This window comes from Salmo trutta, chromosome 27 (assembly GCF_901001165.1).
Source record: "Salmo trutta chromosome 27, fSalTru1.1, whole genome shotgun sequence".
NCBI classification, from domain to species: domain Eukaryota; kingdom Metazoa; phylum Chordata; class Actinopteri; order Salmoniformes; family Salmonidae; genus Salmo; species Salmo trutta.
This window is the reverse complement of record NC_042983.1, coordinates 14,596,292-14,621,012: the sequence shown is the minus strand read 5'-3', so window position 1 is coordinate 14,621,012 and position 24,721 is coordinate 14,596,292. Positions and strand designations below refer to the sequence as shown.

Genomic DNA, 24,721 nt, shown 5'->3' with positions numbered 1-24,721 from the left:
CAGGAGGGTAGCTGTCCAGTAACAGGGTTGGATAGCCTGCACTATATCATCTTTAAAGGGATAGTTTAATCAGATTACAAACTAAAATTATTTTCCACCTACCTTGGCTGTAGTTTATTCAATGATGGGTATTTAGTTTCCTTTCAACACCTAATAGCCATTTTGTTACTGTTAGCATTCTCAGTAACACTTAACAGTAAACTGTTATTTTGCCTGTGTAATAAAACTGAAAATACTTTGAGCAGCATTTTATCAGCATGTTGTTAATATAATACTTTGCTATGCAATTAAAATGTAATTACCAATGAGTGAGTTTGTGACTACTGTACAGGAGGAATAGTGACTGTTCCTTATTCCACTTATATAATAACTCCATTATTATTCAATTTATAAAGCAATTTCCAAAGTCCTATGTTACAAATGTTGCTATTGTAATAATGAAAGTTACTACACATATAAGAACTTAGTGTCATGTATTACTGTATTATCTTATGTCTCATCCATTATGAAAAATAGATTTTGAAGCTGCAAAAGAGATCTACTCTAATATTGAGGTAATTCCATATCCCTCATGTATTTGACTCTAGGCTATATTAAGAGCCTTTCAAACCATCAGCTTAATATCATATATTTAGACTAATTCAACTAACTGTTGTAGTTTTTGGTTGTTTATCAAATATTTGGCAGCCATCAAATAAAAATATATTTTTTGTTTGCAAATAACTTGCATATCTTCAAATACACACACACACACACACACACACACACATACACATATATATAATTTGTCTTTCAGCAATAAGACCAGAGCGAACACTTTGTGAGAGACTGCTGGGGTGGTGAAGGACAGCACAGTGACAGGAACCAACATCCCACAGCTGGTTGGACTGGAGGACGGTACTGTGGTGGTGGTGGTACTGTGGAAAGTTACAGTATGGCTGGCAACAACACCTGACTCCATACTTCAGGCCGCTGCCACAGATCAAGCAGTGTCAGCACTTTAGGTAATTATCATTGTCATTACATGGTATGAGCTTATTCTTATCAAATTATGTTATAGCTGGTATTCATGGTTTTGTCTTGTCTTTTTTTCCTGTTTTACAGCTTTGATGCTCTGTAGCCTGGTGTTATTGTTGCCAAGGAGCGTTCGGAGTCAGTCGGGACCAGGTTTCAGCTGCTGCGCAACGCTGACACCCCCCCCCCCCCCCCCAAGAGATGGTCTTACCTGTACAAACACCAGCTGGACTATAAACATGTTTTTGAGAAGATCAGGGAGTTTTGCGATGAAGAGGCCATGGTCATCACATGCCCTGCACCAAAGTCAAGGGCAGGACAGATTCAGGCTCTCAGAATATTGATTCCATTGTTGATGCAGTCGACCGAGTCCATCACTACAGTAAGACTGCTGAATAGCTAATCAATGGCTGTCTACCTGCACCCTGTATCTGCACAGATTATGCACACTTACATGACTCTCTTCTAACAGTCTCTCACTCACACATACACACACCCCTACCATACATTGCTGCTACTATTTATTATAAATGTGGTTTGATATAGTGTGTGTTTACCAGAGACAATAATGTGAAGACCAACATGACCTGGACCAAAGTCAGGTTAGGATACAGGCTAAGGACTAGATAGTGTATTTTTACCTGGAGTTATTCCTTATTGTAGCCTACTACTTCCACCACTTTCACTCTCATTCAGTTTAGAACAAAGCCATAGACAGACATGTCCGCATGTGAATCCTTAAAGAGATGGGTGGGGCTAAGCTTTAAGAGGGTGTGAACTATGCTGAAAACTTTTCTCAAAAAGGCTTTTCCTCAAAACTGGGTATACAAGATAATCAACTTTTAAATAAGGATACCTTTCTCCAACTGTAGTGTATTATATACCATTACGAGGTTGTGAGTCTATTCTTACATCCAAAAAAAAATACGCAAATCACTTGAATTTCACATAAGTCCCCATAGAGAAATTCAGACATATGTTCAACTCATATCTAGTTTATCCAGTGACCACTGCATTTACAAAGATGGCTACTGACTGAAATGTAGCTAGACTCAGGAGCTCATGGGCACACAGGCTACATTGGCAAATTGGTTAGATATGATTACACCACAGGCAACAATAACTGGTGACTAGTTTGTTTTCAGACAAATACACTGAGTATACAAACCATTAGGAACACCTGCTCTTTCTATGACAGACTGACCAGGTGAATCCAGGTGAAAATGATGATGATGTCACTTCTTAAATCCACTTCAAATCAGTGTAGATGAAGGGGAGGACACAGGTTAAAGAAGGATTTTTAAGCCTTGAGACAAATGAGAAATGGATTGTGTATGTGTGCAATTCAGAGGGTAAATGGGCAAGGCAATAGGTTTAGGTGCCTTTGAACAGGGTATGGTAGTAGGTGCCAGGCACACCGTTTTGAGTGTGTTAAGAACTGCAACGCTGCTGGGTCTTAGACGCTCAACAGTTTCCCGTGTGTATCAAGAATGGTCCACCCCCCAAAGGACATCCAGCCAACTTGACAACTGTGGGAAGCATTGGAGTCAACACAGGCCAGTATCCTTGTGGAACGCTTTCGATACCTTGTAGAGTCCATGCCCCGACGAATTGAGGCAAAGTGGGGTGCAACTCGATATTAAGAAGGTGTTCCTAATGTTTTGTACACTCAGTGTATGTTCAACTCCTCATTAGTTTATGCACTGCCACCGCATTCAGACTCATTACATCAGTCTAATGGTTTTAAGAAGAAAAAAATGTATTCACTCAAATATGGCCACACTGTACTGTACCTTTGTAACTGTCATGCTGTGAACAATGTTCATTGCTGGTCGCGGCTATATATATTACTTTTTAAAATAATTTTAAGTGAAAAGAATCACAGTAAAGTAATTCATTGTTACCCAGAAATCTATCCCTGGAATGTAATGAAATTCCAATGATCTGGATATCAGCATTTGTCCTACCACTTTTTAAAGGGGAAGATCCAACTCTTTGAAATAATTATAGGCCAATCTCAAAGCTGTCACCCCTGGTGAAAATACTTGAAACCCTTGTGAGTGAACAGCTAAAATAGTTTTTATATGCTAACTATATTTTATCAACGCACCAATCGGGCTTCAGGAAGAAGCACAATTACAGCAGCCATGAAGGTTTTAAATTATATCACTGAAGCCCTTGACAAAAAACAGCACTGTGTCTGACTTTTTATTGATCTCTAAGACTTTTGATACAGTTGATCATACTATACTGAGGCAGAGATTGTCGAGTGTAGGTATTTCGTAGCATGCAGTTGCATGGTTTGCTAACTATCTGTCTGATAGAACTCAGTGCACTCAATTTGATGGGCTCATGTCTGTTAAATTGTCTGTCTGTAATGGTGTGCCCCAGGGCTCTGTACTTGGTCCCCTCTTATTTACTATTTATATAAATAATTTAGACAAAGATGTGCAACGTCACTTTTATGCTGATGATACTGTTATTTATTGTTGTGCCTCGTCTCTCACAAAAGCTTTCCAAAACTTGCAAACGGCTTTTTATACTGTTCAACATACCTTGTGTCAACTGAAGCTTATCCTCAATACTGACAAAACTAAACTAATGGTGTTTTCTAAAGTAAGAAATAGATCTTTGAACCTTTCACCTATTACTACCTGTCAGGGCAATGAGATTGAGACTGTAACCTCATATCTTCGAATTTGAATTGATGACGGCCTCTTTTAAATTGCATGTTCAACAACTTACAAAAACATTTAAGCTGAAGTTGGGATTTTATTTTAGGAATAAAGGCCTGTTTTTCTTTTGAAGCCAGAAGGAGGCTAGTATCAGCTACATTTATGCCTTTACTAACCTATGGGGATATTTTATATATGAATGCTTCCGCTCAGTGTTTGAGATCAATTGACACCCTTCACCATGTCACATTGAGATTTATTTTAAACTGCAAAACACTTACGCACCACTGCACTTTATATACCAGGGTTGGCGGGCCTTCTCTAGTCACTTGTAGGCTCAGTCACTGGTATACTTTTACAAAGACATTTTAGGTTTACTACCATTTTATTTGGGCATTTTTATTGTTCAGAAATGTGGTGGGTACTCTCTTCGTTCGCAGGACTTTATCCTGCTAGCTGTTCCAAATGTCCGAACTGAATTTGGTAAAAGGGATTTTATGTACTCTGCGCCATCGGCTTGGAACGCCTTACAAAATACTTTTAAACTGGAAGAACTTGTCCCAATTGGTGTTTTTAAATCACTGATGAAGGATTTTGAGGCGGATTCCCTGACCTGTGAATGTTTTTAATTTGCTGTTTTATGATTTTGTTATACTCTTGTGAATTATGTGGTTTTTACTAGATTACGTGTAGTTTTTCCATGTTTGTCTGTAATTGTGATAATGACTTGGTGCTGCCTATCTTGGCCAGGATACTCTTGAAAAAGAGATTTCAAATCTCAATGAGCCCTTCCTGGTAAATAAAGGTTAAATATTTAAAAAAAAAAAAAAATGATAGAGAAAAATGGCTGCATTGGACCTTTAATGTAGCCATTATCAAAGATTCCCATCTCTACAAAGCACTTTAAACTACAGATACCTCTCACACCCAGAACATCTACTACAGTTCCCTTTAGGCAACATAAATATTCCAGGTCACAACTATGATTGGTCAGGTTGAGGAGTTTGATGTGGAGACGTGAAGGACATTTGAAATGATATCTTAGTGTGATGGCTAACTATTAGTCCACCCTTGTATGTCAAGGGCGCTTTACATATTCAGTCGGAAGTGAAGCAGCACCCACACACGTTTCTGCTCTATGCTCAAACATGTCTAGTATTCTGTGCTATATGCAAATGAAATGGAGCAGAGTCAACATGCAGCTGAGTCAGGGGTGATGGGTGCAGTGTGGGTGTTCAGAGGGGATGAAGATCTTTATTAAGACATAACCACAGGTGGCTGGTGGCACCTTAATTGGGGAGGACAGGCTCATAGCATTGGCTAGAACGGAATAAATGCAATGTTATTAAGCACATGAAACGTGGTTTCCATGTGTTTCACACCACTCCATTCCAGCCATTATTATGAGCCGTCCTCCCACCAGCAGCCTCCTATGGACACAACGTGATTGGCCTTCTTTTGCACTTTGTTTGTAGGATTCTATGTAAAAACAAAATATCTCGCTTTTCCTGCCATGCGTGCTGTCCAATCACGTCAGCTCATAGATAGTGTTGGATGTCGAGAGGTATGACGATGACTCAGTGATTTGACTCACAGATTTGGATGTAATTTGGTTAAATAATTATGCATACTCAAGTACAGTAAGTGATGCACCTGCGGAGCATAGAATATCCAAACACTTCATTTCAAATGGGCCAATGCTAACTAACAGGCCTAGTGCTATTCATGCATGCATGATGCCATGTTACTGGTCCCATAGCTGCTATTACTATATACTCTATTGCACAGCCCCATCAGAAGAACAACAATTCAGCCAAATTGGGGATTAAACAAAAGTAATTGTATTTTTTTTTATTTTTTACATTCCTTCTGTAGCTTCCAAACCATTACAGTTTCTACTGGTCTATAACATCTCAGCTGCATGCATCCAGGCTTTCACAGCAAAACTATTTCTTAGAACAGCTATGTTGGTAGAGAGGTGCCTGCACTGCAGCTGCTTCTCCTCCTCGCTGTTTAGAAATGGTAGTTTACATAGATACTGTAGCCTTCATGTAAACAGACACTGGTCGGTTCCAGGCCCTCTCTATACCAAGTCACTCGGCTCCGTCATATCCTCACATGGTCTCTCCTATCATTGCGATGTGGATGACATTGAAGTACTTTTCTCCTCCCCCCTTCTGACACCCACGCCTCTCTGCGTGTCTGGCAGATGTCTCAGCTTGGATCTCGGCCCACCACCTCAAGCTCAACCTCGACAAGATGGAGCTGCCCTTCCTCCCAGGGAAGGCCTGCTCGCTCAAAGACCTCTCCATCACGGTTGACAACTCCGCAGTATCGCCCTCCCAGAGTGCAAAGAACCTTGGCGTGACCCTGGACAACACCCTGTTGTTCTCTGCAAACATCAAAGTAGTGACTCGCTCCTTTAGGTTCATGCTCTACAAGATCTGTCGAGTACGACCCTACCTCACACAGGAAGTGGCGCAGGTCCTAATCCAGGCACTTGTCATCTCCCATCTGGACAGTGTTGGCTGGTCTCCCCACTTGTGCCATCAAACCCCTGCAACTTACCCAAGAACGCTGCAGCCCACTGGCTTCCAGTTGAAGCTCGCATCCACTACAAGACCATGGTGCTTACCTACGGAACAGCACGAGGAACTGCCCCTCCCTACCTTCAGGCTATACTGAAATGCTACACCCCGACCCGAGCACTCCGTTCTGCCACCTCAGGTCTCTTGGCCCTCCCTCCTCTGTCCTGACACCCCAATGGTGGAACCAGCTTCCCCCTGAAGCTAGGACAGCAGAGTCCCTCACTATCTTCCGCACCTGAAACCCTACCTTTTCAAAGAGTATCTTAAATAATCCCCCTCCTCACCTCGACCTTCCTTAACCAGCATAGTCCCCCCCAGCTCTAACTTTGCTAATAACTACTTTATTGAGGAAAAGTGTACTTACTTTGCCTGTGATATGTGGTTGTCCCACCTAGCTATCTTAAGATGAATGCACTAACTGTAAGTCGCTCTGGATAACAACATCTGCTAAATGACTCAAATGTAAATGTAAGACTCACTGAAGACAAATTGTGAAACAGTTGAACATAGCCTGCCAGATACTAACGGACTTCTGCTTACATTTGAGACTTGTAGCGTAGGTGAGAGTTTGTAAACATGACGAATGATAAAAGTAGCCTCACAGTTAACAATAAATAATGAGCGGCAGTGAGTTTAGTTTTCCTGCGTATGATGTGTCTCAGTCATGTCTTGTTTATGTTACTCATGGCCATTTCTTAGAAGTCCTGGGTGAGTTCCTGTGAAGCCAGGTAGAACTAAGCCCAGTAACATTCTGTATACATTTACATTTTAGTCATTTAGCAGACGCTCTTATCCAGAGCGACTTACAGTAGTGAATGCATACATTTTTTCATACATTTTTCTTCATACTGGTCCCCCGTGGGAATCGAACCCACAACCCTGGCGTTGCAAACACCATGCTCTACCAACTGAGCCACACGGGACCACGTACAATGGAACAACTCTATTGATAGCTTATGCAAAATAAATTCTACTTCATCCCATTTCCTAGAATTTGTCCTATTAACTAGGATCCTGATTGGAAAACGGCATTAATGCATGGCCTATACTTCAAGTCCTAATGATGAAATCATTAAAAACAAAAGGGGAAAAGTACATTTCTGGGACTGATCGCTACAAGGGAAAGGTATGCAGTCCAGCCGAGCATCTCAGAGAAACACAAAGAAAACTGTAGTTTGTGTGGCAGGTAGCCTTTTGCATCCACACTTCTTAATTCCATGTGCCCACTTCTGCCTTGTAATTTAATTATATCTTAAAATACCCTCTCTCCATGGAATTGTGATCATTTTTGTTGTGTTGGGTTGGCAGCAGGGCTCGTCTCAGACATCTAATTTGTGGCATTGTGGTCGTCATCATGATCGTCATGGGTAACTGCTGAGATCATTTTTATTCTAATTACTAGTTAGCAACCACCCCCTCACAAGGTGCTAACATGGCAACCCTTTTGAAAGTTGCCATCCTCATCAAGTGCGTGTACATTATCTGACTTTAGAAAACGAATGTTAAAGCACAATGTATTTACAAGTATGTTTAGTATTACACTGTACATGCATGGGTATTTCTAGTGTTATTACAATGATATCAGGCATGTAATGTAAAATGGGACCTAGTTACATTTACATGTTCTTATAGTTTCACAGTTGTCCTCCAGCTTGTGTGTTTTTGTGAGTACCCTACACACAGTTATATAATGTCAGGGTAGAAGTTCAGTGGAGGCATCAAGCTCCAACCCTTTGCCTTTTGAATCATCTAAAATGTTTATCCAGAACACAATCAAAACTTGCATGTTTACTCCAATGCTTTCGAAGATGTTGCAGTGTTGAAAATGTAATTGATGCTGTTTGTTTTGGTCTCTACAGACGTCGCCACTGGAAAGACACATGGCATGAAATAGCCATTTTACTGTAATGTCTCCCTTGCTATTAGCATGAGAATGCATTCTCGGGCTACCCCACTCATAGTAATTGTATCAGTAGTGTGGGCACAGGCTCTGCAGTGAATGGAAGAGTCTGAATCACAAGCCTGTAGGCCCAGAACAATGCATTCCCAGCCACCCCCCTCTTTCTTCTCTATCCATAACACACAACATTATTAGACCCTATTGTTGATTGTTGACGTCATTGTTGATTGCTGTTGATTTTGGTCAAAACCCTGCTTCTTCCTACAAATGGTATTGTGGTAGTTGATTATGTATTAACAACCCTGGAACTGAACCATATTGGTGGTGGTCATAGGGGGGAGAGGGGGAGGTGATGATGCATGTGCAGAGAGCGGGAAATCCATGACAAAATCTGACGAGGGCCAAGTTTTTCCAAATTTCACATTTTCATACCCTGATTTGAGGTTGTTGCTCATCTCTGACCTTCGAGAACAAACTAACTCCCTCCACAATAAAGGCAATGAAACATGTCTTTGTGTCTTCCTGAGCCCAGTAAATAAGTCCATAATTATCTGTTCTGTAATCTAAACCCACGGCCACGCCACCCACCTGCTCACCGATAGGGCCACGCTGCTTCCTTTTGGGGCCATCTGCTTTCAAAACACTGCACTGTTTAGTCACTTTGACAAACCCCTTGGACCTCTGTCCTTATAAATGGGTCCTAATGGTAAACAGTTGTGGGCTGTGATTACTCCGTATCTGGAGAGTGTCTCCTAAACAACCTTTCACAAACTAAAATCAAAGAGAAAAGGACAATTTTGGCATTCGGTGTGCATGGAGGCCAACATCACTTGACACCGTTTATATAAGTGACACAGCTGTTATGATGTAAAAATCCCACCTTCCCCAAACTGATGATGCATGTGGAATAATAAGTGGAGTGTTTTCCTCTGTCCGATAGAGAGGGAGTGTAAGTAGCCTCTCTCTCTCTCTCTATGCAAAAGATGAGGTGAGAGGGTGGTTTGAGGTCACTGATTTGCTTATAAAGACAGGGAAATATGCAAGGAAGAAAAGGAAATGGGTGAGAGAATTTCACTCCATTTATAGTTCCGTTGTGCCCCCTACTGGTAATGCAATTTGGGTCTGCAAGGGGTAGGTAGGGGCTATATAAATTGCCTGTTGACTGATTTAACTGAATTTAAATTGTCTGATTTAGTTTTAGTAAATTGTCTGATTTTCCTTCATTCAAGGAAAACTAAATTCATCATGAATAGCAATTTAATAAGTGTTTCAACACTATCTGCTTGGATAGTGGTAAGTAAGAATACTCTTAGGTCTCAAATTACACGCCTATAAATACAAACAGATTTAACGTTTGCCAATCAATACATTTTTATCAAAGTCAATTTATACAGTAACATTCCTAGATTTTGACAGGTAGCCTACCAGTATTTAGTTAGAAAGACGTCACTACTACTGTTACCTGGATCTCTGATTGGCTCAGAGAGTCTATCCGGGTACTCGGCTGGAAGGCTGGAAGGAGCCTATAGGTACCAATATGGCGGAGGTAAGAGGGAAAATAGGGGAGAAGCATCAGATTTTAAATCGATGTTTTTTACATTTTTGTCGTTAACTTTCTTTTTAAATGTTATCGATTTCATAGATTAATGTTTTTTTGTTCTATATGTGTGGTTTTGTGTAATGATTGCTGCAATTGCCTCTAAAATATGTTTAAATGTATATACCGATCTTTCACGACAAGGCCTGTGCGCGTTCTCAGCTGCTTTGCTAACATCGACTGGGTAGATTGAGACGCCAATTTGGTGGAGGAAGAAAATAAGACATTATTTGCAAGTAATTGCGATGGTATTTTTCGGTTCTTGTGTACACAAAATAATGTAGAAAATCTTTAATGACCGGGGAATTGTTTCCAGTTTTAGAAATGCCGTGTAGCTAAACAAAACGCTTTTTTTTTCTCTAGCCTAGGTTTTCCTGTGTAACGTTAGTTAATAAGATTACCTTTCTCGATCATTTCCGAACATCGACAGTTTGTGGGGAAACTGGCTTTTGTTGTTATTTTGCGTCCCACATCCAAATGTTATCCTATTGCTAACATATTTATTAATCATACGATAACATTACATCAAACCGCTTATCTATACGGTCGGTAACTAGCCGAGGAACGCTCAACTCCGTTCTCTTAAATCGAGGCGGAGTTGAGTTTTGATAACTGGTCGCGGGATTTGTTAGCAACAACCTTGAGTCACCATCAGTCGATTCTTGTCCAAATGTAAATTCTGAAAACGCTTACCTGTACCAATGTTTGTCCTGTACAACTGCCGTCCTTTCGCAGGGTGCTGAAATTAATGCTTTTAATAAAACTTTTAGCAAATACAACCACCGACTTTTATCTAATTTGTGTTGCTCGGTTGCAAACTGGTCTCAGAGCATTTCATATTATTCTGCACGTAAATCGGAGACACTCCATTTAGTATGATTTGTTACGTTTGGTATGGTTTCATAAGACGGAAGGCAAAAACGAAAGGATTGATGGGTGGGTGTATAGGTTGCGAATTCGAATTTAATCACGGATAACTTTATAATTTTAGATCGTTAACAACATTTCCACTACTTTGAGCTAACCCTTCACCTAACCTTAACCCTTTTAGCTAAACCTAACCTTAACCCAACCCTTAACCCAAACCAAAAATGTAATCTTCAATGTGGTAGGGACGTCCCAAGGGTCCCGGATAGCACGGAGCCAATTGAATCTCATCTTATGTAGCTAGTATGTACTAGGAAAAGTTGGTTGTAAATACATTTTTTACAAGAATCGACTGATGTTTTCGACAGTGTAACAGAGCAGCATTCACATTAGCCTGGGCTGCTGCTAGTGGGGTTTATGGATGTCTATTATGGGCTTGATGTGAATGAAGAATGTTTTATGTACGAACCGGTCGCTGGGGGACTCGAGTGCATTAGCGGTTGTACACTAAGACTAATGGTGGAGATCCATAAAGCCCACTAGCGACAGCCCAGGCTACATTCATTCACATATACGATTTCGTCTTTTCAATGTTGCTTCATTTGTGCTCTTATATTTTTGTTCTTCTAAACAGGCTTCCTTTGGGAGTTCGAGCCCAGGTAATGTAGGAATTATATTTTTTAAATTAATTCCAACAATAACAAAGCTTCACTCCGCCTGTGTTTTGATTAAAAATCTGAGGGATGGGCCTGGATAAATGTGTAACCACTCTCAAATTCATAGACAGGGGTATGGATTCAAGGACAGACCATCCATTATATAAAAATTATAGTTTTAATCATGTTTTGAAGCAATAGTGTTTGTTAACATTTCTGTTTACAAATATTGGAGTAAATGCATACATACAGTACCACTCAAAAGTTTGGACACACCTACTAATTCCAGGGTTTTTCTTTATTTTTACTATTTTCTACATTGTAGAATAATAGTGAAAACATAAACTATGAAATTACAAATATGGAATCAGGTAGTAACCAAAAAATGGTTAAATAAATATATTTTATATTTGAGATTCTTCAAAGTAGCCACCCTTTGCTTTGATGACAGCTTAGTCACACTCTTGGCATTCTCTCAACCAGCTTCATGAAGTAGTCACCTGGAATGCAGTTCAATTAACAGCTGTGTCTCCTCACAGCTGCCCATGTCCCTTAATATTGATGATGTGGTTGTTACTGACAAGAAGCACATGGCTGAGCTCTCTAACCACCACTTCATTAAGTCAGGATTCCTATTTGACTCAGCCATGCCTCCTTGCCCGGCCAACATTTCCTCATCTCCCATCCCTTCTAATGCAACTATCCACGATGCTTCTCCCTCTTTTTCCCTTGCCCCACTACAAAGTTTCTCCCTGCAGGCAGTCACTGAGTCCGAAGTGCTAAAGGAGCTCCTTAAACTTGACCCCAAAAAACCATCTGGGTTAGATGGTTTCGACCCTTTCTTCTTTATGGTTGCTGCCCCTATCATCACAAAGCCTATCTCCAAACTTTTTAACCCGTCTCTCCTTTCTGTGGAGGTTCCCATTGCTTGGAAGGCAGCCACAGTTCGTCCTTTATTTAAAGGGGGAGATCAAGCTGATCCTAACTGTTATAGGCCTATAGTATTCTCTCGGGTATTCAATCTGGTTTCCACTCAGGTTATGGATGTGTCACTGCAACCTTAAAGGTCCTCAATGATGTCACCATTGCCCTTAATTCTAAGCAATATTGTGCTGCTATTTTTATTGACTTGGCCAAAGCTTTTGATACGGTAGACCATTCCATTCTTGTGCGCCGGCTAAGGAGTATTGTTGTCTCTGGGGGATCTTTGGCCTGGTTTGTTAATTACCTCTCTCAAAGAGTGCAGTGTATAAAGTCAGAAAATCTGCTGTCTCAGCCACTGCCTGTCACCAAGGGAGTACCCCAAGGCTCAATCCTAGGCCTCACGCTCTTCTCAATTTGCATCAACAACATAGGTCAGGCAGTAGGAAGCTCTCTCATCCATTTATATGCAGATGATACAGTCTTATACTCAGCTGGCACCTCCCCGGATTTTGTCTTAAATGCTCTACAACAAAGCTTTCTTAGTGTCAACAAGCTTTCTCTGCCCTTTACCTTGTTCTGAACACCTCCAAAAAGGGTCATGTGGTTTGGTAAGAAGAATGCCCTTCTCCCCACAGGCGTGATTACTACCTCTGAGGGTTAGAGCTTGAAGTAGTCACCTCATACAAGTACTTGAGAGTATGGTTAGACGGTACACTGTCCTTCTCTCAGCACATATCAAAGCTGCAGGCTAAAGTTAAATCTAGATTTGGTTTCCTCGATCGTAATCGCTCCTCTTTCACCCCAGCTGCCAAACTAACCCTGATTCAGATGACCATCCTACCCATGCTAGATTAGAGACATAATTTATAGATCGGCAGGTAAGGGTGCTCTCGATCGGCTAATGTTCTTTACCATTCGGCCATCAGATTTGCCACCAATGCTCCTTATAGGACACATCACTGCACTCTATACTCTGTAAACTGGTCATCTGAGGAACCTGTCGCAAAACCCACTGGTTGATGCTTATTTATAAAACCCTCTTAGGCCTCACTCCCCCCTATCTGAGATATCTCCTGCAGCCCTCATTCTCCACATACAACACCTGCTCGGCCAGTCACATTCTGTTAAAGGTCCCCAAAGCACACACATCCCTGGGTCGCTCCTCTTTTCAGTTCGCTGCAGCTAGCGACTGGAACGAGCTGCAACAAACCAAACACTCAAACGGGACAGTTTTATCTCAATCTCTTCATTCAAAGACTCAATCATGGACACTCTTACTGACAGTTGTGGCTGCTTTGTATGATGTATTGTTGTCTCTACCTTCTTGACCTTTGTGCTGTTGACTTTGCCCAATAATGTTTGTACCATGTTTTTGTGCTGTTACCATGTTGTGTTGCTACCATGCTGTGTTATGTTTTTCTGCCTTGTTATGTTGTTGTCTTAGGTCTCTCTTTATGTAGTGTTGTGTCTCGTTGTGATGTGTGTTTTGTCCTATATTTATATTGTATTTTTTTTTTAATCCCAGGCCCCCGTCCCCGCAGGAGGCCTTTTGCCTTTTGGTAGACCGTCATTGTAAATAAGAATTTGTACTTAACTGACTTGCCTAGTTAAATAAAGGTTAAAAAAATAATTTGTGGAATTTCTTTCCTTCTTAATGCATTTGAGCTAATCAGTTGTGTTGTGACAAGATGAAGGTGGTGTACAGAAGATAGCCCTATTTGGTAAAAGACCAAGTCCATGTTATGGCAAGAACAGCTCAAATAGGCAAAGAGAAACAACAGTCCATCATTACTTTAAGACACGAAGGTCAGTCAATCTGGAAAATGTCAAGAACTTTGAAAGTTGCAGTTGCAAAAGCCATCAAGCGCCATGATGGAATTGGCTCTCATGAGGACTGCCAAAGGAAAGGAAGACCCAGAGTTACCTCTGCTGCAGTTCATTAGTTACCAGCCTCAGAAATTCCAGCCCAAATAAATGCTTCACAGAGTTCAAGTAACAGACACATCTCAACATCAACTGTTCAGAGGAGACTGTGAATCAAGCCTTCATGGTCGAATTGCTGCAAAGAAACCACTACTAAAGGACACCAATAAGAAGAGACTTGCTTGGGCCAAGAAACACGAGCAATGGGCATTAGACCGGTGGAAATCTGTCATTTGGTCTGATGAGTACAAATTTGAGATTTTTGGTTCCAATCGCTGTGTCTTTGTGAGAGTAGGTGAACGGATGACCTCCACATGTGTTGTTCCCATCATGAAGCATGGAGGAGGTGTGCTGGTGTGGGGGTGCTTTGCTGGTGACCCTGTCAGCGATTTATATTTAGAATTCAAGGCACACTTAACCAGCATGGCTACCACAGCATTCTGCAGCAATGCGCCATCACGTCTGAGTTGCGCTTAGTGGGACTATCATTTGTTTTTCAACAGGACAATGACCCAACACACCTCCAGGCTGTGTAAGGGCTATTTGACTAAGAAGGAGAGTGATGGAGTGCTGCATCCGATGATGAGTTGGACCGCAGAGGGAAGGAAGAGCAGCCAAGTGCTCAGCATATATGGGAACTCCTTCAAGACTGTTGGAAAAGCATTCCTCATGAAGCTGGTTGAGAGAATGCCAAAACTGCAAAGCTGTCATCAAGGCAATGGGTGGCTACTTTGAAGAATCTAAAATATGTTTTGATTTGTTTAACACTTTTCTGGTTACTACATCATTCCATATGTTATTTTATAGTTTTAATGTCTTCACTATTATTATACAATGTAGAAAATAGTAAAAAAAAAAAAAAAGAAACTCTTGAATGAGTAGGTGTGTCCAAACTTTTGACTGGTACTGTATATTGATATCGCAACTAAGGATTCCAGTTTTAATGGAATTTGAAAGTGAAATACTGAAGTTATGAATATGACATGTCTATTTTCTATTCAGGTGATCTTTATTATAATACCATGAAGCTAAATCTGTTCATTAAGAAATATTGAGAAAATAATTCCATGAAAATGATTCTTTGGGTGCGACAATGGCATTGACAAGCATTGGCAGTGCCAGTTTTGCAGAGTTTATTTATTTGCCATTTGTCCTTAACAGTGCCATTCAACTGCGATCTAAAATAGTTTTCCCGCTCCACAGTTGGCTCTTTATCGTCTGAAGATCATGACTTCGATCCGACAGCAGAGATGCTAGTCCACGAATATGACGACGAGAGGACTTTGGAGGAGGAAGAGTCATTGGAGGGCGAGAAAAACTTTAACTCAGAGATAGCTGATCTAGAGAAGGTTGGTTGGCTAATAACAGGAAATAATGCCCAGTTTCCTTTCTTTTGGACAGGAAATGTAGTTGTTGCTTTTATTGGAAGGTTTTTCATTCTGTCAATGCTTGAATGACCACATCTTTCCCTACTATAGTTAATCAAATGTTATAGGCTAGGGGGAAAGAATAATGTATCACATGGAACTTTTTGTCAAACCATTCTTCACATAGCAGACATGTATTATCATCATTTGGATTGTAGAGACGTGATCTACAATGATTTCTGTTTGTTGTAACAGGAGGGGAACATGCCGTTGGAGGAACTGCTGGCCATCTACCGCTACGAGGCGTCTGTCAGTACGGCTGCAGGCTCCAGCATGGACAGCTTTTCTGGGGAGCTGACGGATGAGCTGCCAGACATGACTTTGGACAAGGTGAACAAAATTCATTCCAATATTTTCCGATTTGGTAAAGGGAACATTGTCACAGTGTACTGTAGAGCCAATTTGTAGATATTCAAAGATGGTTTTCAGTCAAGTTCCCTTATGTATCTGTGATATAATCAGTAGGCATCTATCCCAACTATGATTACGTTATAAGTGTCTGCTTTACTTCTGTATTACCTACAAAGTGTGTTTACGACAGATATGGAACAAAACAACGTGTAGCTTTTAGGATCAATTGATCCTTGGCGGGCTCCCAGCGCTAACTAACAGTTACTGATGTAACTAACATGTACTAACGATAATTGGGTTCTTCCACAGGAGGAGATAGCTAAAGACCTGCTATCAGGGGACTATGAGGAGGAGACCCAGTCCTCCGCTGATGACCTCACCCCTTCAGTCACCTCCCATGAGGCCACCGACTTCTTCCCCAGAACACTCAGATGTAAGGCAATTCAAACTTTATTAGGACATCTCAGGGATAAATTAGAAGACATTGTCAGAGCTCAAGAGCACAATTATAAAACACAAATACAATTGGTCAGATTCATATAATGCTTCATAGTGTGAATATTATGAGCCACTGCAATGTTTTATTTATTGTTTCCCAAGTTTAGCCTGCAGTATACCGTCATTGAAAACTCATAATAATGGCAAAAATACTGTCAAGTGCATCTGTCATTATAAACAAAAGTACTTTAACTTATTTATCTTGTTAGCTTTGACAGCATTTATCCCCTCCTAAACATTCATACCATATTTTAATGACCTTGTCACGTGATGAGTTGATAAGCACAGGGTCCCATTCGTATAACAAGCATTCTAATGGGGCGTGCCCGTTCTCTTTGCATTGTCAGCTAATACTATCTACGACGGTGATAAGGAGTCCGAGTGTGAGGAGGATGGGCCAAGCCTAGAGGACTCCAGAAAGGTAAGAAACTTGTCCTCCTTTTAAAAGTGACTTGATTGAAGAAGATACAGGATTAAGTTTCCCATAAGCACAGATTGGAGGTCAGTTCTTTTACTTTTCAATGGTTAAGGTTGTTTAGTAATGTTATTCGGTTAACTGATCCTAGACTTGCATTTACTGATGGTAGAAACATGGTGCTGCATGTTCTGGGGGTAAATCTGTTTTGTATTTGCATTATACAGGAAATAATGGTGGGGTCGCAGCACCAAGCAGAGGTCCCCACCCACCTCTGTCACTATGGCGACGATAAGGGTGAGTGCAGGCTTTCTCAAGAGGTTAACCCATAAACCAGTTGCACTTGACAGTCAGACATTTAGCAGTGTTTCCAAGTGTAACATTGCACAGAGTGTCTAACATTGTGATTCTCATCTGCCATTTTCGTGAAGTATACGAAGATGATGACCAGTTGCTATGGAGCCCGGACGTGTTGTCAGAAAGCAAGGTCAGGGACTTCCTGTGTGAGGCGTCGTCACGGGTGACCGATGAGAGGACAGGAAGTGACATGGCAGGGGCTCATGTGAGCGACAATGAGCAGGTCAGTCATCGCTACACGTGATGGTCAATCTTCATTTAGCTGTCTGTCTTACTGGCATTGTGGAAGACTTCTTTAAGTTTTGCTGGATGTCATAACATTAGACATTCTCCAGCTGCCATCTCAAAGTTATTGTCCGTATGTCAAAGTTACATGATTGTCATGGTTGTTGTCAATGTAAGTCGTTGACCTATTCCTCTGTCGTTTCCCTGTAGGCTCTGTATGAGCTTGTGAAATGTAACTACAATACCCCTGAAGCACTGGAGCGGTATTGCAGTAACATGAACTCATCAAAGGGTAAGTTACCATTTTGAATGATTAGTAGGCTCTTTCATAAATGTCACTCCGTTGGGAGAGGGAAAATGACCCCTTGTGATTATTACAGAAGAATCCCCACCGTGGTCTGAAGATGAATGCAGAAACTTTGAACATGCACTACAGCTATACGATAAGAACTTTCACCTCATACAGAAGCACAAGGTGGGACTCTCTCTCTCTGTTACTGATTTTAGAAGGTGGTGAAATGATTGTAATATCATGTTGATAGCTTCTGTAAGGATATGAACATGCATACTTTTATTTACCCTTTCTTTAAAAAGCCTGTGGTACTAACTTCCTGTGTTGGAGGACTCTTCTTTTCATCGTGTATTTCTGCCCTTCATCAGGTTAAGACACGGACGGTAGCTGAGTGTGTGGCCTTTTACTACATGTGGAAGAAGTCGGAGCGCTTTGATTTCTTTGTCCAGCAGAATCGCTTTGGCAAGAAGAAGTATAGCAGCTATCCTGGTGTAACGTAAGTGATCATTCAGTATGCTCAACAACCGTAGTAACTGAGGTCTGAATTCATTGCCAAATGTACACTACCGTTCAAAAGTTTGGGGTCACTTAGAAATGTCATTGTTTTCCATGAAAACAAACTCAGCAAAAAAAAAGAAACGTCCCTTTTTCAGGACCCGGTCTTTCAAAGATAATTCGTAAAAATCCAAATAACTTCATAGGTCTTCATTGTAAAGGGTTTAAACACTGTTTCCCATGCTTATTCAATGAACCATAAACAATTAATGAGCATGCACCTGTGGAACGGTCATTATGACACTAACAGCTTACAGACGGTAGGCAATTAAGGTTACAGTTATGAAAACGTAGGACACTAAAGAGGCCTTTCTACTGACTCTGAAAAACACCAAAAGAAAGATGCCCAGGGTCCCCGTTCATCTGCGTGAACGTGCCTTAGGCATGCTGCAAGGAGGCATGAGGACTGCAGATGTGGCCAGGGCAATAAATTGCAATGTCCGTACTGTGAGATGCTTAAGACAGCGCTACAGGACGGACAGCTGATTGTCCTCGCAGTGGCATACCACGTGTAACAACACCTGCACAGGATGGCAACAATAACTGCCCGAGTTACACCAGGAACGGGCAATCCCTCCATCAGCGCTCAGACTGTCCGCAATAGGCTGAGAGAGGCTGGACTGGGGGCTTGTAGGCCTGTTGTAAGGCAGGTCCTCACCAGACATCACCGGCAACAACATCGCCAATAGGCACAAACTCACCGTCGCTGGACTAGACAGGACTGGCAAAAAGTGCTCTTCACTGACGAGTTGCGGTTTTGTCTCACCAGGGGTGATGGTCGGACTCACGTTTATCGTCAAAGGAATGAGCGTTACACCGAGGCTTGTACTCTGGAGCGGGATCGATTTGGAGGTGGAGGGTCCATCATGGTCTGGGGCGGTGTGTCACAGCATCATCGGACTGAGCTTGTCATTGCAGGCAATCTCAACGCTGTGCGTTACAGGGAAAACATCCTTCACCCTCATGTGGTACCCTTCCTGCAGGCTCATCCTGACATGACCCTCCAGTATGACAATGCCACTAGTCATGCTTCTCGTTCTGTGCATGATTTCCTGCAAGACAGGAATGTCAGTGTTTTGCCGTGGCCAGCAAAGAGCATGGATCTCAATCCCATGGAGCACGTCTGGGACCTGTTGGATCGGAGGGTGAGGGTTAGGGCCATTCCCCCCAGGAATGTCCAGGAACATGCAGGTGCCTTGGTGGAAGAGCGGGGTAACATCTCACAGCAAGAACTGGCAAATCTGGTGCAGTCCATGAGGAGGAAACGCACTGCAGTACTTAATGCAGCTGGTGGCCACACCAGATACTGACTGTTACTTTTGATTTTGACCCCCCCTTTGTTCAGGGACACATTATTCCATTTGTTAGTCACATGTCTGTGGAAGTTGTTCAGTTTGTCTCAGTTGTTGAATCTTGTCATGTTCATACAAATATTTACACATGTTAAGTTTGCTGAAAATAAACGCAGTTGACAGTGAGAGGACGTTTCTTTTTTTGCTGAGTTTACATGAAATGAGTTGCAAAATGAATAGGAAATATAGTCAAGACGTTGACAAGGTCAAGGTCCTTCCAACTTTGCTTTCGTCAAAGAAACCTCCATTTGCTGCAATTACAGCCTTGCAGACCTTTGGCATTCTAGTTGTCAATTTGTTGAGGTAATCTGAAGAGATTTCACCCCATGCTTCCTGAAACACCGACCACAAGTTGGGTTGGCTTGATGGGCACTTCTTACATACCATACGGTCAAGCTGCTCCCACAACAGCTCAATAGGTTTGAGATCCGGTGACTGTGCTGGCCACTCCATTATAGACAGAATAGCAGCTGACTGCTTCTTCCCTAAATAGTTCTTGCATAGTTTGGAGCTGTGCTTTGGGTCATTGTCCTGTTGTAGGAGGAAATTGGCTCCAGTTAAGCGCCGTCCACAGAGTATGGCATGGCGTTGCAAAATGGAGTGATAGCCTTCCTTCTTCAACATTCCTTTTACCCTGTACAAATCTCCCCCTTTACCACCACCAAAGAACCCCCAGACCATCACATTGCCTCCACCATGCTTGACAGATGGCATCAAGCACTCCTCCAGCATCTTTAAATTTTTTCTGCGTTTCACTAATGTTCTTCTTTGTGATCTGAACACCTCAAACTCAGATTTGTCTGTCCATAACACTTTTTTCCAATCTTCCTTTGTCCAGTGTGTGTTCTTTTGCCCATCTTAATCTTTTATTTTTATTGGCCAGTCTGAGAGATGGCTTTTTCTTTGCAACTCTGCCTAGAAGGCCAGGATCCTGGAGTTGCCTCCTCACTGTTGAGGTTGAGACTGGTGTTTTGCGGGTACTATTTAATGAAGCTGCCAGTTGAGGACTTGTGAGGTGTCTGTTTCTCAAACTAGACACTCTAATGTACTTGTCCTCTTGCTCAGTTGTGCACCGGGGCCTCCCACTCTTCTATTCTGGTTAGAGCCCGTTTGCGCTGTTCTGTGAAGGGAGTAGTACACAGCGTTGTACGAGATCTTCAGTTCCTTGGCAATTTCTTACATGGAATAGCCTTTATTTCTCAGAATAAGAATAGACTGATGCGTTTCAGAAGAAAGTGCTTTGTTTCTGGCCATTTTGAGCCTGTAATCTAACCCACAAATGCTGATGCTCCAGATACTCAACTAATCTAAAGGACTTTTCTTTTTTTTTTATCGGAACAACAGTTTTCAGCTGTGCTAACATAATTGCAAAAGGCTTTTCTATTGATCTATTAGCCTTTTAAAATTATAAACTTGGATTAGCTAGCACAATGTGCCATTGGAACACAGGAGTGATGGTTGTTGATAATGGGCCTATGTACGCCTATGTAGATATTCCATTAAAAATCTGCCGTTTTCCAGCTACAACAGTCATTTACAACATTAACAATGTCTACACTCTATTTCTGATAACATTTATTTTAATTGACAAAAAATGTGCTTTTCTTTCAAAAACAAGGACATTTCTAAGCGACCCCAAACTTTTGAACGGTAGTGTATGCCGACGAAGTTCCCTCTGAATATGACGATGGCCTGTGAATGCACATTTTATTTGAATGTGCTTGCAACTACACAAAAGGGGTGGAGATTGCTAATGGTTATTATGGGAGAATGTGTCTGTGTGTGTTAACGTCTTGTGTGTTCCCCGTGCCTGCAGGGACCTGATGGACCGGCTGGTGGACGAGGCGGAGGGCCTGGCAGTAGACAGCTCCTCCTCTGTGTGCTCAGGCGGAGGAGGAGGGGTGAGGATGGAGCCCACCACAGAGCAGCAGCTCAGCCTGCTCAACTCCATCACTGCCAGCGACCTCACAGGTTAGTCAACAGGGTCTCAGGGTCTCAACACTGTATGTAGCACAAACTGACCCTCTCCTTCCTTAATAGGCTTGTGAAAAATAGTTACTCTAACTTCAGATATGGCATTCTGTATTACATTACACAGATTATACACAACAATACAACTTTATACATTCAACAGAAGTCCTAAAAACAATACATAAGAAATCCACAGATAACCAAGTAGTTTATATATGTTTCCCCGTCCCTCAGCCCTGAGTAACAGCGTTGCCACAGTCTGCAGCCCAGCGGAGGTGAGCTGCCTGGACTCGTACGGTTTTCCCCCTCTGGAGAGCCTCCACCGGGGGTCCCTGGCACAGGAAGAGCCCCTGGGCTTCCCCTCCAACGGAGGAGATCCCGACTGTCTCAACATGCTGGATGCTGGCTTCTACCACTCGGACCTGGGCCAGCGGGGAGGGGTGTACGGGGGCAAGGACTGCGAGCGGCCTTCTAAGAGGCTCAAGTTGGCGCTGCCCGACTCTTTCATCAACGACGTTTCCGTGGGTAACCTCGGAGTGGACTTTGAGGGGCGGCGGAACACGGCACACCACCGCATCACCGGCGCCAAGATGGCGGTCTCCGTCACGGACTTTGGGAGCTTGGCGGGCAGTGGGGAGCCCAATGGGTTTATGGGAGCACATGCACGACGTCACAGCACGGCGCTCCAGTCAGAGTGACCACCCCCAGAATCCCTCTTTTAAATCCACCATCCCATGTGTACATAAGACTCACTCACTGGAGATTTTTGTTTAATAATTATATATACACATTTATTTCGTTTTTGATTTTATTTGTGAAATATGACATCAGTGATGTCTTTATCGTATAGAACAAAAAATCTTGATTTCTCAAGAGTTTATATAGCCATTTATTTTCCACGGCCCTGAGATGTCCATGTAGAGTGGGGCCCAGCCCAGCCTGTCCCGGAGGCTGCGGATAGACAGTTGTGTTTTGTTCCTCATCCCTCACACACACACACATCTACAGACGACTTCTTCAAAGCTACGTAATCCTGCCACTCATATACAGTTGCCAAACCAGCTTTGTTCTGGTTTACTAAGTTTGTTCATTATTAAAGTGGTATTTTTGATTAACAAACAGTGTTTACAGGTACTTGCAGAAACCAGGCTTGGTCAAATGTGTTTTGTCCGAGAGGAGCCTGGGTTTTGTACTTAATGCAACAACACTCGTGGTGTTGAGGCGGTGTAGGTTATAACTAGGAGCATATCAGTTGCTAGGATGTTTTTCTCTCCCTCTCTCCTTTGTTTTTGTTCCTGTGGAAGCTTCTTTTGTACTCGGCTTGCTTTTTTTCAGACTTTAACAGTCTGAAGTGGCCAAACCAGAGGAGAATGTTCTAGAATTTTAACAATATATTATATGATGATTTTCCTCAGTGTTCAGCTGTGACAGAGCTTGCCAAAACATTTTTAACCTTTTTTTAAATCCGCCAATTTTATTAGCGGAGTCAAGTGATCAATGTAAAGACTAAAAGGCTGGGTCTGACACCTGACTAATCTGGCCGGTTTTATCTGTCCATCAGATTATCTGAAACATGCCCTTAGAAATCAGTCTCTTATTGCCCCAGAAATTAGCCAAAATCATGACAATATTTGACATTATGACAGAACAGTTTTTGGATTGACATTATAGCGTTACACTGAGATGTCATGTGTTCATCTCCAGTAATGTATATAGTTTCTGCCCTGTACTCTTAGTACAACATGTATTTCTTCATAAATCTATTTGGCCCCAGTCGAGTGCTAATTGTGCTGTTTGCATGTTTATCATGGAGCTTGATCAATCTGCAAAAGTTAGGGTTTATTTTTTCCCTCTACTGTATTGCTCTTTATTGAAACTACTTAAAAGGCCTGCATAAGCTTGTTAGCAGTATTATTTCTTTATTTAAAGCCACTTTTTTTCCCTTTTCTGCAACTTCCACTGTACTGACTGGAGGATGCCTTGTATTATCCGGTCCATAATTTCATGTCCAGTTGCAGTCTAACAAAGATTCAACTTCTATTTCTCTTGACTGAACTAATTGTGAATTGTTGAGTGTTGGGGGGTCATCATTGTCTTTTTAATGTATGCAGTAGTGATTGCTTAATTTACCTATGCATTGTGAGTTTGATCATTAGTTGGTTTCAGGGGTGTATTTATACTGAACAAAAATATAAACGCAACAATTTCAACGATTTTACAGAGTTACAGTTTACAGAAGGAAATCAGTCAATTGAAATAAATAAATTAGGCCCTAATCTATGTATTTCACATGACTGGGCACTGGGTGCCAGGCCAATCAGAATTCGTTTTTCCTCACAAACGGTCTTCATTACAGACAGAAATACTCCTCGGCGCCCCCTTCCCCCCTCAGACTATCCCACAGGTCTGCGATTGTGAGGCCGGTTGGACGTACTGCCAAATACTCTAAAACCACATTGGAGGTGGCTTATAGTAGCGAAATGAACATTAAATTCTCTGGCAACAGCTCTGGTGGACATTCCTGCAGTCAGCATGCCAATTGCACGCTCCCTCGACTTGAGACAACTGTGGTGTTATGTGTCAAAACTGCACATTTTAGAGGGGCCATTTATTGTCCCCAGCACAAGGTGCACCTGTGTATTGACCATGCTGTTTAATCAGCTTCTTGATATGCCACACTTGTCAGGTGGATGGATTACCTTGTCAAAGGAGAAATGCACACTAACAGGGATGTAAACACATTTGTGCACAACATTTTTAAGAAATAAGCTTTTTGTGCGTATGGAACATTTCTGGGATCTTTTATTTCAGCTCATGAAACATGGGACCAACACTTTATATGTTGCATTTATAGTTTTGTTTAGTATAATTCTGAATGTCACCCACAAGTCCATAGATTTTTTTTTTTTTTACATACATTTACCATACAATAATTCACTATCCTGAGTATGTACAGATGGTTTTTTTTGCATTGGTTTTACCTAGCTAGGCATTATCTAGTCATTCTGTTTCTATGGCAGACATTGGAGTCAGCTGTTTGTTCACCTTGCATTGTTTCCCCAAATGTGGACAGTTTCATGTAAATAATTAACTAATAGCCTTAAATGTCTTCATTGACCTCTTTAAACTTGTGA

The 24,721-nt window shown here is 41.8% G+C and overlaps 1 protein-coding gene across 2 annotated transcripts; it reads left to right on the top strand.

Moving 5' to 3' along the window:
• Positions 1–9,667: 9,667 nt before the first annotated feature.
• On the top strand, positions 9,668–23,798 carry LOC115164386 (mesoderm induction early response protein 3). 2 transcript variants are annotated; one of them, XM_029716816.1, is made up of 13 exons: positions 9,668–9,723; positions 11,276–11,300; positions 15,348–15,493; positions 15,767–15,901; positions 16,232–16,355; positions 16,768–16,841; positions 17,063–17,132; positions 17,267–17,415; positions 17,628–17,709; positions 17,801–17,892; positions 18,078–18,205; positions 21,433–21,587; positions 21,822–23,798. In XM_029716816.1, the coding sequence occupies exons 1-13, from the start codon at positions 9,715–9,717 to the stop codon at positions 22,283–22,285; spliced, it is 1,653 nt and encodes a 550-aa protein (XP_029572676.1). In that variant the 5' UTR covers positions 9,668–9,714; the 3' UTR covers positions 22,286–23,798. The 2 variants fall into 2 exon arrangements, with proteins under 2 accessions (XP_029572676.1, XP_029572675.1); XM_029716815.1 differs by having other exon boundaries at positions 17,798–17,892.
• Positions 23,799–24,721: the final 923 nt, after the last annotated feature.